The 12,853-nt window shown below is 40.5% G+C and overlaps 1 protein-coding gene across 2 annotated transcripts in view; it reads left to right on the top strand.

The window, feature by feature from the left end:
- LOC310931599 (myosin-7B-like) overlaps nt 1–12,853 on the top strand; it is a 38,002-nt gene that overhangs the window by 13,932 nt on the left and 11,217 nt on the right. For both annotated transcript variants that reach the window (XM_083894797.1, XM_083894796.1), the window contains 14 exons: nt 7–91; nt 1,014–1,256; nt 1,345–1,521; nt 1,779–1,924; nt 2,018–2,108; nt 2,214–2,371; nt 3,443–3,674; nt 4,538–4,664; nt 4,774–4,892; nt 4,986–5,182; nt 6,462–6,645; nt 6,740–6,905; nt 8,298–8,422; nt 8,497–8,612. In XM_083894797.1, the coding sequence (XP_083750923.1) occupies nt 7–91; nt 1,014–1,256; nt 1,345–1,521; nt 1,779–1,924; nt 2,018–2,108; nt 2,214–2,371; nt 3,443–3,674; nt 4,538–4,664; nt 4,774–4,892; nt 4,986–5,182; nt 6,462–6,645; nt 6,740–6,905; nt 8,298–8,422; nt 8,497–8,612 (2,166 nt within the window). The remainder of the gene's footprint in view (nt 1–6; nt 92–1,013; nt 1,257–1,344; nt 1,522–1,778; nt 1,925–2,017; nt 2,109–2,213; nt 2,372–3,442; nt 3,675–4,537; nt 4,665–4,773; nt 4,893–4,985; nt 5,183–6,461; nt 6,646–6,739; nt 6,906–8,297; nt 8,423–8,496; nt 8,613–12,853) is intronic.

Genomic DNA, 12,853 nt, shown 5'->3' with positions numbered 1-12,853 from the left:
CATCAGATCGGAGGGGAAGTGTCGGGAGGCCGAGGAGAAGCAGGTGGTTCTGGTCCAGGAGAAAAACGACCTGACTCTGCAGCTTCACGCTGTAAGTCGTGATGAAACTCAGCGCATAGAAACGTTTTATCATCTGGAGACGTGGGGCCAATTCCAATTCCTATCTTAACCCTTAATCTTAACTGGCCCTCAAAACCAAGTGTTGAGGGTTATTTTGTCACTTAGAAATGGGACACCCCTTAAATGCAGATACGTCTTCAGACTGTAGGGGGCAGAATAACGCGAAAGCTGCATCTAATATGTCAACTCCAAAAAAAGAAGAAGAAGAAGAACAGATTTACGTCAGGATTATTTATTACGATCCGTTTGTCAGTCAAGTTATTAGGTTGTCAGTTAGTTATAAGATGATACTCATACAAATACCACAACCACGGACATATTCAGCTGACAGTTACCACACACCACGACTTATTGAAAAGTAAACCATAGCAAACCATCGACAAAAGATCGTAAAATAAAAATAAATGTTACGCAACAATGACGTCAGTAATCCATAATATGGGCCTAAACTAAGATAATACAATGGTAAAGACATACATTTACATCAGCGGGAGAGAAGAAGAGTTCCATTTGTTACAAATAATGGACACATGTCCAAGTTTGACCTGTTGGTGGCGCTAGAGAATTTAAGCTGCAGGGTCATACATTAGTGTTAGTGAGCGCGGGACTGTCACAAATCAGTGTGGGTGGAGCCAACGTTCCAGTGCACACCAGTTTGTTGTCCACTGGCCGCTCAGTCGCCTCACTTTGTTCTTCACCGAAAAACAAATCCGACAAATTTATCTTCTACATGTATCTAGTTCTTTGTGGTTTGAGCTTTCTGGTGCCCTCTAGAGGTCGCATCATGTGCGTAGTCTGTTAGCGCTCGTGCTATTTGGAGAACGTTCTTCATCACCTGAACCGCTTTTCGTTTCTTTATCTTTTCATGCATGTTTCTGTTCCCGACCGTGCAGGAGCAGGACAACTTGGCGGACGCCGAAGACCGCTGCAATCAACTGATTCAGTCCAAAATCATTCTGGAGACGAAGATGAAGGAGATGCAGGAGCGTCTGGAGGACGAGGAGGAGCTGACCGCCACCCTGGTGACCAAGAAACGGCAGCTGGACGAGGAGGTGATATCGCTGAAGAAAGACGTGGACGATCTGGAGACGACCTTGGCCAAAGTGGAGAAGGACAGACATGGAGTGGAGAACAAGGTGCTGGTGCTCGAAAAGCGTCAGCGTGGATGTGACCCTGAAACTTTTCCATCCCTTGAAATAATGTTCTTCTCGTCTCGTTGTCCAGGTGAAGAATCTTTCCCAGGAGATGTGTGTTCTGGACGAATCCATCGCGTCTCTGAACAGAGAGAAAGCTGCTCTGCAGGAAGCTCATCAGCAGGCTCTGCACGACCTTCAGGCTGAGGAGGACAAGGTCAACATGTTGGCCAAAGCAAAAGCTCGTCTCGAGCAGCAAGTGGACAACGTAAGAAAATAATCAACAAATGTTAAAATAACTCTGGAGACTTGAGATGCTGCCCTCCACAGTTTGGAGGTCTTAACGACAGTTAATCAATCAAACCATCTCAAGGGCAAATAGGATGAAACAAATCAAAAATTCCTAAACCAATTCCAAGAGTCTGACATGGTCTTGGTTCAATCCAGGTCTACTATCTACTGAGAGTCTAAAACCTGTGAGTTTTCCACTGGTTTCTAACAAATTCTCAATGATCTTCCATGTAGGTGGAAGGTTCTCTGGAGCAGGAGAAGAAGGTGCGCATGGAATTGGAGCGAACCAAACGGAAGCTGGAGGGGGACCTGAAGCTGTCCGTGGATTCAATCAGGGAGCTGCAGAGCCAGAAGGAAGATCTGGAGGACAGACTGAAAAAGTGGGCAAATGTGGAGAGTTTTGAGCTTCATTTTGATTTAAAAACACTCAAAAACAACAACAACAACAACAATACTTTCGTGTCTCCTTCTAGAAAAGACCTGGAGTCCATTCACCTTCAGTCTAAAGTGGAGGACGAGCAGAACGTGATCACTCACCTTCAGAAGAAGATCAAAGAACTTCAGGTTGGTTCACACCTACATGAGATGAAAAACATAAACCCAGGATTAATGCTAAGCTAACGACGTTCTTAATATCGCCAACAAATTCTCCGCTGTCTAAAACTGCAGACTCGCGTGGAGGAGCTGGAGGAGGCGCTGGAGGCGGAGCGGGCGTGGCGCTGCAAAGCCGAGCGTCAGAGGAACGACATCGCGAGAGAACTGGAGGAGCTGGGCGAGAAACTGGAGGAAGCGGGCGGAGCCTCTGCTGCTCAGATCGCCCTCAACAGGTCAACATTCACATTACAGCTACGCTAGCCAAAATGTATATTACACCACATTTCGCATCATTACTTAATGATGATTGACAGTGATGTGATGCAACCTCGTGGCTGATATTGACGGTGGCCCAGAGGTGTCAGGCCAAAATCAAACGCCACAGCACAAACACAAACGCTACGTTGTAGGTCACTTCCATTGTGGGTTACTTCCGTTGTGGCGTTTGTATTTGTGTTGTGGCAATTGTGTTTGTGTTGTGTCATTTGCATTTGCGTTGTGGCGTTTGTGTTTGTGTTGTGGCTTTTGTAGTTGTGTTGTGTCATTTGTATTTGCGTTGTATCATTTGTATTTGCGTTGTGGCGTTTGTGTTGTAGTTTTTGTATTTGTGTTGTGTCGTTTGTGTTTGCGTTGTGCCGTTTGTATTTGTGTTGTGGCTTTTGTATTTGCGTTGTGTCGTTTGTATTTGCGTTGTGTCGTTTGTGTTTGCGTTGTTGCGTTTGTGTTTGCGTTGTGGCTTTTGTATTTGTGTTGTGTCATTTGTATTTGTGTTGTGTCATTTGTATTTGCATTGTGTCGTTTGTGTTGTAGTTTTTTTATTTGTGTTGTGTCATTTGTATTTGTGTTGTGTCGTTTGTGTTTGCGTTGTGCCGTTTGTATTTGTGTTGTGGCTTTTGTATTTGCGTTGTGTCGTTTGTGTTTGCGTTGTGGCCTTTGTGTTTGTGTTGTGGCTTTTGTATTTGTGTTGTGGCTTTTGTATTTGTGTTGTGGCTTTTGTGTTTGTGTTTTGGCTTTTGTATTTGTGTTGTGGCTTTTGTATTTGTGTCGTGGCTTTTGTATTTGTGTTGTGGCTTTTGTGTTTGTGTTGTGGCTTTTGTATTTGTGTTGTGGCTTTTGTGTTTGTGTTGTGGCATTTGTGTTTGTGTTGTGGCTTTTGTATTTGTGTTGTGGCGTTTGTGTTTGTGTTGTGGCTTTTGTATTTGTGTTGTGGCGTTTGTATTTGCCTGACACCTCTGGGCCACCGTAGATATTGACTGACAAACTCCAGTTTGACGGCAGATAAACAAAGTGTTTACTTCCAACAGGAAGCGAGAGGCAGATTTCCTGAAGATTCGTCGGGAGCTGGAGGAGGCGGGGCTTCACCACGAGGCGACGGCCGCCACTCTGAGGAAGAAGCACTCGGACATGATGGTGGAACTCGGCCAGCAGATCGACAGCCTGCAGAGAACCAAACAGAAGCTGGAGAAGGAGAAGACGGAGTTCAAGCTGGAGGCGGACGACCTGGCCAGCAACGTGGAGCAGCTGTCCAGATCCAAGGTCATATAATAATAATAATATTAAAGGTCACATAGAGTGGTCCTGTTGCACATATATGTTAGTTATGGAGGTCTACTTACATACATTAACCTGTAACTCCTTGTTGCTGTAAACGAGCCGATAGAAATCCTCTTTTCTGACGCTGTTTCCCAGCCGCGATATTTCAGACTCAACTCTCACCCCCAAAAGACAGACTGTCTTGTGATTGGCCAGTACCCGGAAGTGACATATTCAGCACCCGCTCTCAGAAGCGCAGCTCCCCCCTCTGGAACGGTGGATGCACTGCTACTCATTATCAAAACATTGTTTTAACAGTGTTTAAAAATAGCTTCTTCACGACTCCCCCCCGCAGTCCCTTTGACGACTTTGACCCAGAGTCAGAAGACACTGTCGCTCGTGAAACACCTCCACAACGGATGTTATTCTTCTTCTGCGGTTCAATGTACGCAACCGGATGTGCCCGGACTAGTGCCCGGAGTAGGAGGATCTTCTGTTCAGGAGAACCGCTGTTGACGTAACCAGACCGGGTTTTTTAAGAGATCTTGCTGAGCTCGAGATTACAATAAAACACATCGTTCTCAGCAGTGGCTGAACTGTTTGTTTAGAACCTTCAGGGCTTCGTAAACAAGGTAATGACGCAGATACACACTAAAAAACAGCGTTAAGTGGAACTTTCGGTCTAGGTCCGCTTTAATGTAAAGAGAGAGAAGTGTGTGTGGGAGGAGCGTAGGACGGCGAGATGTTAGTATTTAACCACCTGGAAATGAGACTCAACAATCCTTTGTGTGTGTGTGTGTGTGTGTGTGTGTGTGTGTGTGTGTGTGTGTGTGTGTGTGTGTGTGTGTGTGTGTGTGTGTGCGCAGGGAGCTGTGGAGAAGATGTGCAGGGTTTATGAGGACCAGCTGAACGAGAGCAGGAGCAAAGCTGACGAGCTGCAGAGGAAACTGTCTGAAGTCTCTGCACAGAAAGCACGAGCGATGACCGAGTGTGGTACAAAACACACACACACACACACACACACACACACACACACACACACACACACACACTTCAAAAGACCTGACCTGTCCCTTTAACAAAACTCTCTGTCTCACTTCAGCCGAGTTCAACCGCCGCCTGGAGGAGCGAGACGTTATGATCGGTCAGCTGCAGCGCTCCAAGGCGGGCGTCAGCCAGAACTCTGAGGATCTGAAGAAGCAGCTGGAGGAGGAGAACAAAGTAACAGAGACCTTTCGTCTGTCCAGACCATAATATTCATCTACTGCACTGTGATGACGATGATGATGATGATGATGATGTTGTGTGTCTCAGGCTCGCTCGGCGCTGGCTCACGCCGTGCAGGCGTCCCGTCACGACTGCAGCCTGCTCAGAGAGCAGCTGGAGGGGGAGCAGGAGTCCAAGGCTGAGCTGCAGAGGGCGCTGTCCCACACCAACAGTCAGGTGGTTCAGTGGCGAGCCAAGTACGAGAGCGAGGCCGTGCTGAAGATCGAGGAGCTGGAGGAGGCAAAGTGAGCGCAAAGCACCTCTAACTAACTGTGTACTGACCTTAGTAAGTGAGTAAGTGATTACTCAATCACAATTACATAAAGGTTTAAAGCAGGAAAGAAATCCCATTTGTAATAATTTTAATGACCAGATTGCAGTTCTACAGTTTAGCGTTAAGTAATATTAGCGTTAATATAATAACGCTTTATAATTTACTGGGTAATTACCCAGTATTTTGGCCATTGTTCTTACCTTGTAATTACAGGTTAATACCAAGTAACACATTTCTGTTACCATAGTGGGTAAAAGCTAGTAATTGGGGGCTGTAGCTACCTGCTTATTACCCAATAATACACTAAAATTCACCATATAGAAACCAGGTAAATACCCAGAATTTGTGTTTACACTTCTGTTAACTGTATCCAATAATGCCCAATAAACATTTAAAGTGATAGTTTGGATAATTTTGGACATAAGACCTATTTTCCAACTCAGCCGATAGATGGAGACGTCTGGAGACGTTTCCAATAAATTTCATTCAGTTCTTCTAGTTGCCGAGTTCGCTGGTGCTACGGCTAGCGCAAGTCAATGGTACCTGCTAGCATGGCATTAGAAACACTCATACCGACTCCACAGTGCACCCGAGGCAAATCAATTGTAACGGCAGACTATCGATGTACATATCTGTGTTGATAGAATGTTTGAAATAAAACCAACCTTGCAATTTGAAGGATTTATGGGTCAGCAGCAGCAGCGCGGCATACTTCCGGCAGCGGTGGACTGATTCCGCTGCTGCTGAGAAAGTAGTCCCTCAAAAATTCATGCGATGCGAGGTTAGTTTTGTTTCAAATATTATTCTATCAACACAGATATGTACATCGATAGTCTGCCGTTACAATTGATTTGCCACGGGTGCACTGTGGAGTCGCTATGAGTGTTTCTAATGCCATGCTAGCTGATACCAATGACTTGCAGTGTGTGCGTTGGTTTCCTCCGGGTTCTCCGGCTTCCTATCACAGTCCAAAAACATGCAGATTTGGGGATAAGGTAAATTGGTCAGTCTAAATTGACCGTAGGTGTGAGTGAATGGTTGTCTATGTGGCCCTGTGATGGACTGGCGAACTGTCCAGTGTTTGACCCTCCCGTGGAGGATAAGGTGGTAGATGATGGATGGATCATGTAGATACCAGCTAATCTTGCTAACTTTTTCTAGAGCTTCATCCGACAAACAATTGTTCACTGTTCAAACCTCAGCTCTGGTTCATTACGGTTATTTTTTTTTTCATGGTGTTTTGTTTAAAGGAAGAAGTTGGTTGTGAAGCTGCAGACGAATGAAGAAGCCAAAGAAGCATCTCAGGCCAAATGTTCTTCACTTGAGAAAACCAAACTGCGTCTACAGGTGGAGATGGAAGACCTGGTGGTGGAGCTGGAACGAGCCAACTCCGTCGCTCTGACTCTGGACAAGAAGCAACGCAACTTTGACAAGGTTGGTCAGCAACACGACCCACAGTCCTCAGCGTGTCAGTATGAGAAGACTCGAAACAGCACTGCATGTGTTGGTTTGTGCTTGTTTGACGCAGCTGCTGAGCGACTGGAAGCTGAAGTTTGAAGACAGTCAGACGGATCTGGAGGCCGCGCAGAGAGAATCTCGCAGTCTGAGCACCGAACTCTTCAAACTCAAGAACTGTTACGAAGAAGCTCTGGACCATCTGGAGACGGTGAAACGAGAAAACAAGAACCTTCAAGGTACAAACTTCGTCATACTTTACTATGTCGTCCAAAATTTGACAAATTTTTTTAAATAACATTTTTGGTCCAAAATCTGACAAAAACGTCATACTATACTATGTCATCCAAAATTTGACAAATGTTCTGAAATAAAATTTGGTCCAAAATTTGACGAAAAGGTCATATATGTCGTCCATAATGTGACACGTTGTGAAAAAAAAAATTGGTCCAAAATTTGACTAATTTTTTTAAATAAAATGTTGGTACAAAATTTTACAAAAATTTAGAAAAACATTTTTGGTCCAAGATTTGACAAAAACGTCATACTATACCATGTCTTCCAAAATGTGACAATTTTTTAATAAAATGTTGGTCCAAAATTTGACAAAAATGTCATACTATACTACGTCGTCCAAAATATGACAATTTTTTTGAAAAAAAAATGTTGGTCCAAAATTTGACAAACACGTCATACTATACTATGTCGTACAAAATTTGTCAAAAATGTCATACTATACTATGTCGTCCATAATTTGACAAAAACGTCATACTATACTATGTCGTCCATAATTTGACAAAAATGTCATACTATACTATGTCGTCCATTATTTGACAAAAATGTCATACTATACTATGTCGTCCATAATTTGACAAAAACGTCATACTATACTATGTCGTCCATAATTTGACAAAAATGTCATACTATACTATGTCGTCCATAATTTGACAAAAACGTCATACTATACTATGTCGTACAAAATTTGACAATTTTTTTGAAAACATTTTTTGGTCCAAAATTTGACAAACACGTCATACTATACTATGTCGTCCATAATTTGACAAAAACGTCATACTATACTATGTCGTCCATAATTTGACAAAAACGTCATACTTTACTATGTCGTCCATAATTTGACAAAAACGTCATACTATACTATGTCGTCCATAATTTGACAAAAACATCATACTATACTATGTCGTCCATAATTTGACAAATTCGTCAAACTATACTATCCAGCTCTGGACCATCTGGAGTCGGTGAAACGAGAAAAAAACAAGAACCTTCAAGGTACAAACTCCGTCTGTGTTTATAACCTCTGCAGACGGTGGCACAGTGTTTACCACTGTTGCCTCACAGCAAGAAGGTCCCAGATTCTTTCTGTGTTGAGTTTGCATGCTGGTGTGGGAATGCTCTCCTGTCACTGAGCAAGGCACTGACATTCAGTCTGGAGTTGGTCTCCAAGTGCTGCTCAGTGGCTGCTCACGACTCCTTTCAAGGAAGGTTCCTAGTAAAAGATGGATAAACAGGTTTTAGTAAATCAGGAGTCTGGAGAGGCATCTACAATCAGTGATGCAAACTAATGTTTGTGATTGATTGGAAAATTGATTGGTCAAATGCATTGATGGCAGAGGAAATCGTGGACCTGACAGACCAGATCGGTCATGGAGGGAAGACCATCCATGAGCTGGAGAGGATGAAGAAGGTCCTGGATGTGGAGAGGAGTGACATCAAAACATCTCTGGAGGAGGCCGAGGTAATGGACCGACCCTGTAGATGTTGGTCAGACTGTTTTTACTTGCGCACTGACCACTGTGAACCTACCTCCAGGGAAGTCTGGAGCTGGAGGAGAGCAAGACCCTGAAGTTCCAGATGGAGCTGCAGCAGGTCAGGAGCGAGATCGAGCGAAAGATCGCAGAGAAGGATGAGGAAATCGACAACCTCAGGTACTGAATTTACAGTACTACTTACTATACTGTCTTCCAAAATTTGCCAAAAACGACATACTATACTATGTAGTCCAAAATCTTTAGAAAAAAATGTTTTGGTCCAAAATTTGCCAAAAACGGCGTACAATACTATGTCGTCAAAATTTGCCAAAAACGACATACTATACTATATCGTCCAAAATGTACCAAAAACGACATGCTATACTATGTCGTCCAAAATTTTTTGAAATATTTTTTTGGTCTAAAATTTGACAAAAATGACATAAAAAATGTATTAGTCCTAAATGTGACCAAAAGGTCATACTATACTATGTCGTTGACCACAATGTCATACTACACTATTTCGTACAATATCTGACGATTTTTTTGAAAAAAAATATTTGGTCCAGAATTTGACCAAAACGACATACTATACTATGTCGTACAAAATCTGACAAAAAGGTCATAGTTATACTATGTCATCCAAAATTTGAGGGGTTATTTTGAGGATTTTTTTTTTTGTCCAAAATTCGACAAAAAAGATATACGATAGTGTAAAAAATACAACACTGATGTAAGAGTCACAGTGGCCTAATGGTTAAGACACTGGCCTCGTAGGTGAAAGATTGTGGGTTCAAGTCCCCTCTGTTGTCAAAATGCAGTATTTGATCCGACATTTGAATTTAAAGTCATAGGGTGTTTGTCAACAAAAATGTCATACTATGTCGTCCAAAATTTGACATTTTTTTGGAAAAACATTTTTTGGTTCAAAATTTGACAAAAACATACTTATACTGTCCAGATATTTACCGACTGCTTCTTATAGCTCAATAAACTACCCTCTGGGAAGGGCGATCAGAACAAGTATGGCGGACAACTCAAGTGTCTTTAAGAGGTTTTATTCTACATACAACTTAATACACTACTTAATAGGTTGTTAACCGGCAAAGCATACGGGTTCTGATGATCATTTACAGATGATGACAAACAAATAAAGGATTAGTTATATACAAGAAGCACTTTGGTCATAAAAGCTTTGATGACGACTGCTTTGATGACAATCGCAATTTGATTTAGCACTGTACACGCTGAACAACTGTCCAGAATTTGACCAAAACGTCATACTATACTATGTGGTCTACCACAATGTGATACTACACTATTTCTTACAAAATCTGACAATTTTTTTGAAACAACATTTTTGGTCCAGAATTTGACCAAAATGTCATGCTATACTATGTCGTGGACCACAATGTCATACAACACTATTTCGTCCAAAATCTGGCCATTTTTTTGAAAAAAAACTTTGGTCCAAAATTTGACAAAAACGACATACTATACTATGTGGTCCAAAATCGGATAATTTTTTGAAAATAATTTTATTAGTCCAAAATGTGACCAAAATGTCATACTATACTATGTCGTCGACCACAATGTCATAACACAATTTCGTCTAAAATCCGACCATTTTTTTGGAAAAAAAAAATGTGGTCTAAAATTTGACAAAAAACGACATACTTTATACTATGTCGTCCAAAATATGATAATTTTTTTGAAAATATTTTATTAGTTCTAAAAGTGACCAAAACGTAATACTATACTATGTCGTCGACCACAATGTCATATTACACAATTTCGTCCAAAATCTGACCATTTTTTTGAAAAAAAAAAAATGTGGTCTAAAATTTGACAAAAAACGACATACTTTATGCTATGTCGTCCAAAATCGGATAATTTTTTAGAAAACAATGTATTAGTCCTTAAAGTGACCAAAACGTCATACTATACTATGTCGTCAACCACAATGTCATACTACACTATTTATTCCAAAATCTGACCATTTTTTTGAAAAAAAAAGTATCGGTGCAGAATTTGACGAAAACAATATACTATACTATGTCGTCCAAAATCTGACAATTTTTTGGAAAACATTCTTTCTTTTATCCAAAATGTGACCAAAATGTCATGCTGTACTATGTCGTTGACCACAATTTCGTACTACACTATTTATTCCAAAATCTGACCATTTTTTAGAAAAAAAAAAATTTGGTCCAGAATTTTACCAAAACGACATACTATACTATGTCGTCCAAAATCAGAAAATTCTTTTGAAAAAAATGTCATACTGTACTATGTCATCGACCAAAATGTCATATTTCACCATTTCGTCCAAAATCTGACCATTTTTTTGAGGAAAAAAATTTGGTCCAAAATTTCCAATACATTCGATTTTGGACGACATAGTATAGTATGTCGTTTTTGTCAAATTTTGGACCAAAAGTTTTTTTCCAAAAAGGGGTCAGATTTTGGACGAAATAGTGTAGTATGACATTGAGGTCTACGATATAGTATAGTATGACGTTTTGGTCACATTTTGGGCTAAAAAAAGAAATTCTAGAAAAAATTCAAAATTTGGAAGACATAGTATAGTATGTCGTTTTTGTCAAATTTTGGACCAAAAGTTTTTTTTCAAAAAAATGGTCAGATTTTGGACGAAATAGTGTAGTATGACATTGAGGTCTACGATATAGTATAGTATGACGTTTTGGTCACATTTTGGGCTAAAAAAAAAATTCAAAAAAAAATTCTGATTTTGGCCGACATAGTATAGTATGTCGTTTTAGTAAAACTTTGGAACAAATTATTTTTTTCAAAAAAATGGTCAGATTTTGAATGAAATAGTGTAGTATGGGGCCCACGGTTGGTGTAGTGGTTAGCACTCTTGCCTTTGCAGCAAGAAGACCCGGGTTCCTGGGTTCGAGCCCCGTTTGGGACAACTTCGGAACAAGGGCCTTTCTGCAAGGAGTTTGCATGTTCTCCCTGTGTGTGCGTGGGTTTTCTCCGGGTTCTCCGGCTTCCTCCCACAGTCCAAAAACATGCGATATGGGGATTAGGTGAATTGGTCACTCTAAATTGACCGTAGGTGTGAGTGTGTGAGTGAATGGTTGTTTGTCTCTATGTGGCCCTGCGATGGACTGGCGAACTGTCCAGGGCGTACCCCGCCTATAGCCCAATGTCTGCTGAGATAGGCACAGCACCCCCCGTGACCCTCTGGTGGAGGAAAAAGCGGTAGATAATGGATGGATGGATAGTGTAGTATGACATTGAGGTCGACGACATAGTATAGTATGACGTTTGGTCACATTTTGGGCTGAAAAAAAAATTTCAAAGATTTTTTTCGATTTTGGACGACATAGTATGTATGTCGTTTTTGTCAAATTTTGGACCAAAAGTTTTTTTAAAAAAAAATGGTCAGATTTTGGACGATATAGTGTAGTATGACATTGAGGTCTACGATATAGTATAGTATGAAGTTTTGGTCGCATCTTGGGCAAAAAAAAAAAAATCAAATTTTTGTTTCGATTTTGGACGACATAGTATAGTATGTCGTTTTTGTCAAATTTTGGACCAAAAGTTTTTTTCAAAAAAAATTGTCAGATTTTGCACGAAATAGTGTAGTATGACATTGAGGTCGAGGACATAGTATAGTATGACGTTTTGGTCACATTTTGGGCTAAAAAGAAAATTCAAAAAAAAATCAGATTTTGGACGACATAGTATAGTATTTCGTTTTTGTCAAATTTTGGACCAAAAGTTTTTTTTCAAAAAAATGGTTGGATTTTGGACGAAATAGTGTAGTATGACATTGAGGTTGACGACATAGTATAGTATGACGTTTTGGTCAAATTTTGGACCAGAAGTTTTTTTTCAAAAAAATGGTCGGATTTTGGACGAAATAGTGTAGTATGACATTGAGGTTGACGACATAGTATAGTATGACGTTTGGTCACATTTTGGGCTAAAAAAAAAAAATTCAAAGAAATTTTTCACTTTTGGAAGACATAGTATAGTATGTCGTTTTTGTCAAATTTTGGACCAGAAGTTTTTTTTCAAAAAAATGGTCGGATTTTGGACGAAATAGTGTAGTATGACATTGAGGTTGACGACATAGTATAGTATGACGTTTTGGTCACATTTTGGGCTAAAAAGAAAATTCAAAAAAAACCTCAGATTTTGGACGACATAGTATAGTATGTCGTTTTTGTCAAATTTTGGACCAAAAGTTTTTTTCAAAAAAAATTCTCAGATTCTGGACGAAATAGTGTAGTATGACATTGAGGTCTACGATATAGTATAGTATGACGTTTGGTCACATTTTGGGCAAAAAAAAATTTGAACTTTTGTTTCGATTTTGGACGACAAGTATAGTATGTCTTTTTTGTCAAATTTTGGACCAAATTATTTTTTTCAAAAAAATT

Source organism: Microchirus variegatus, assembly GCF_963457635.1.
Source record: "Microchirus variegatus genome assembly, chromosome: 9".
NCBI lineage: Eukaryota > Metazoa > Chordata > Actinopteri > Pleuronectiformes > Soleidae > Microchirus > Microchirus variegatus.
The sequence above is the reverse complement of the archived record's forward strand: the minus strand, read 5'-3'. Positions and strand labels throughout refer to the sequence as shown.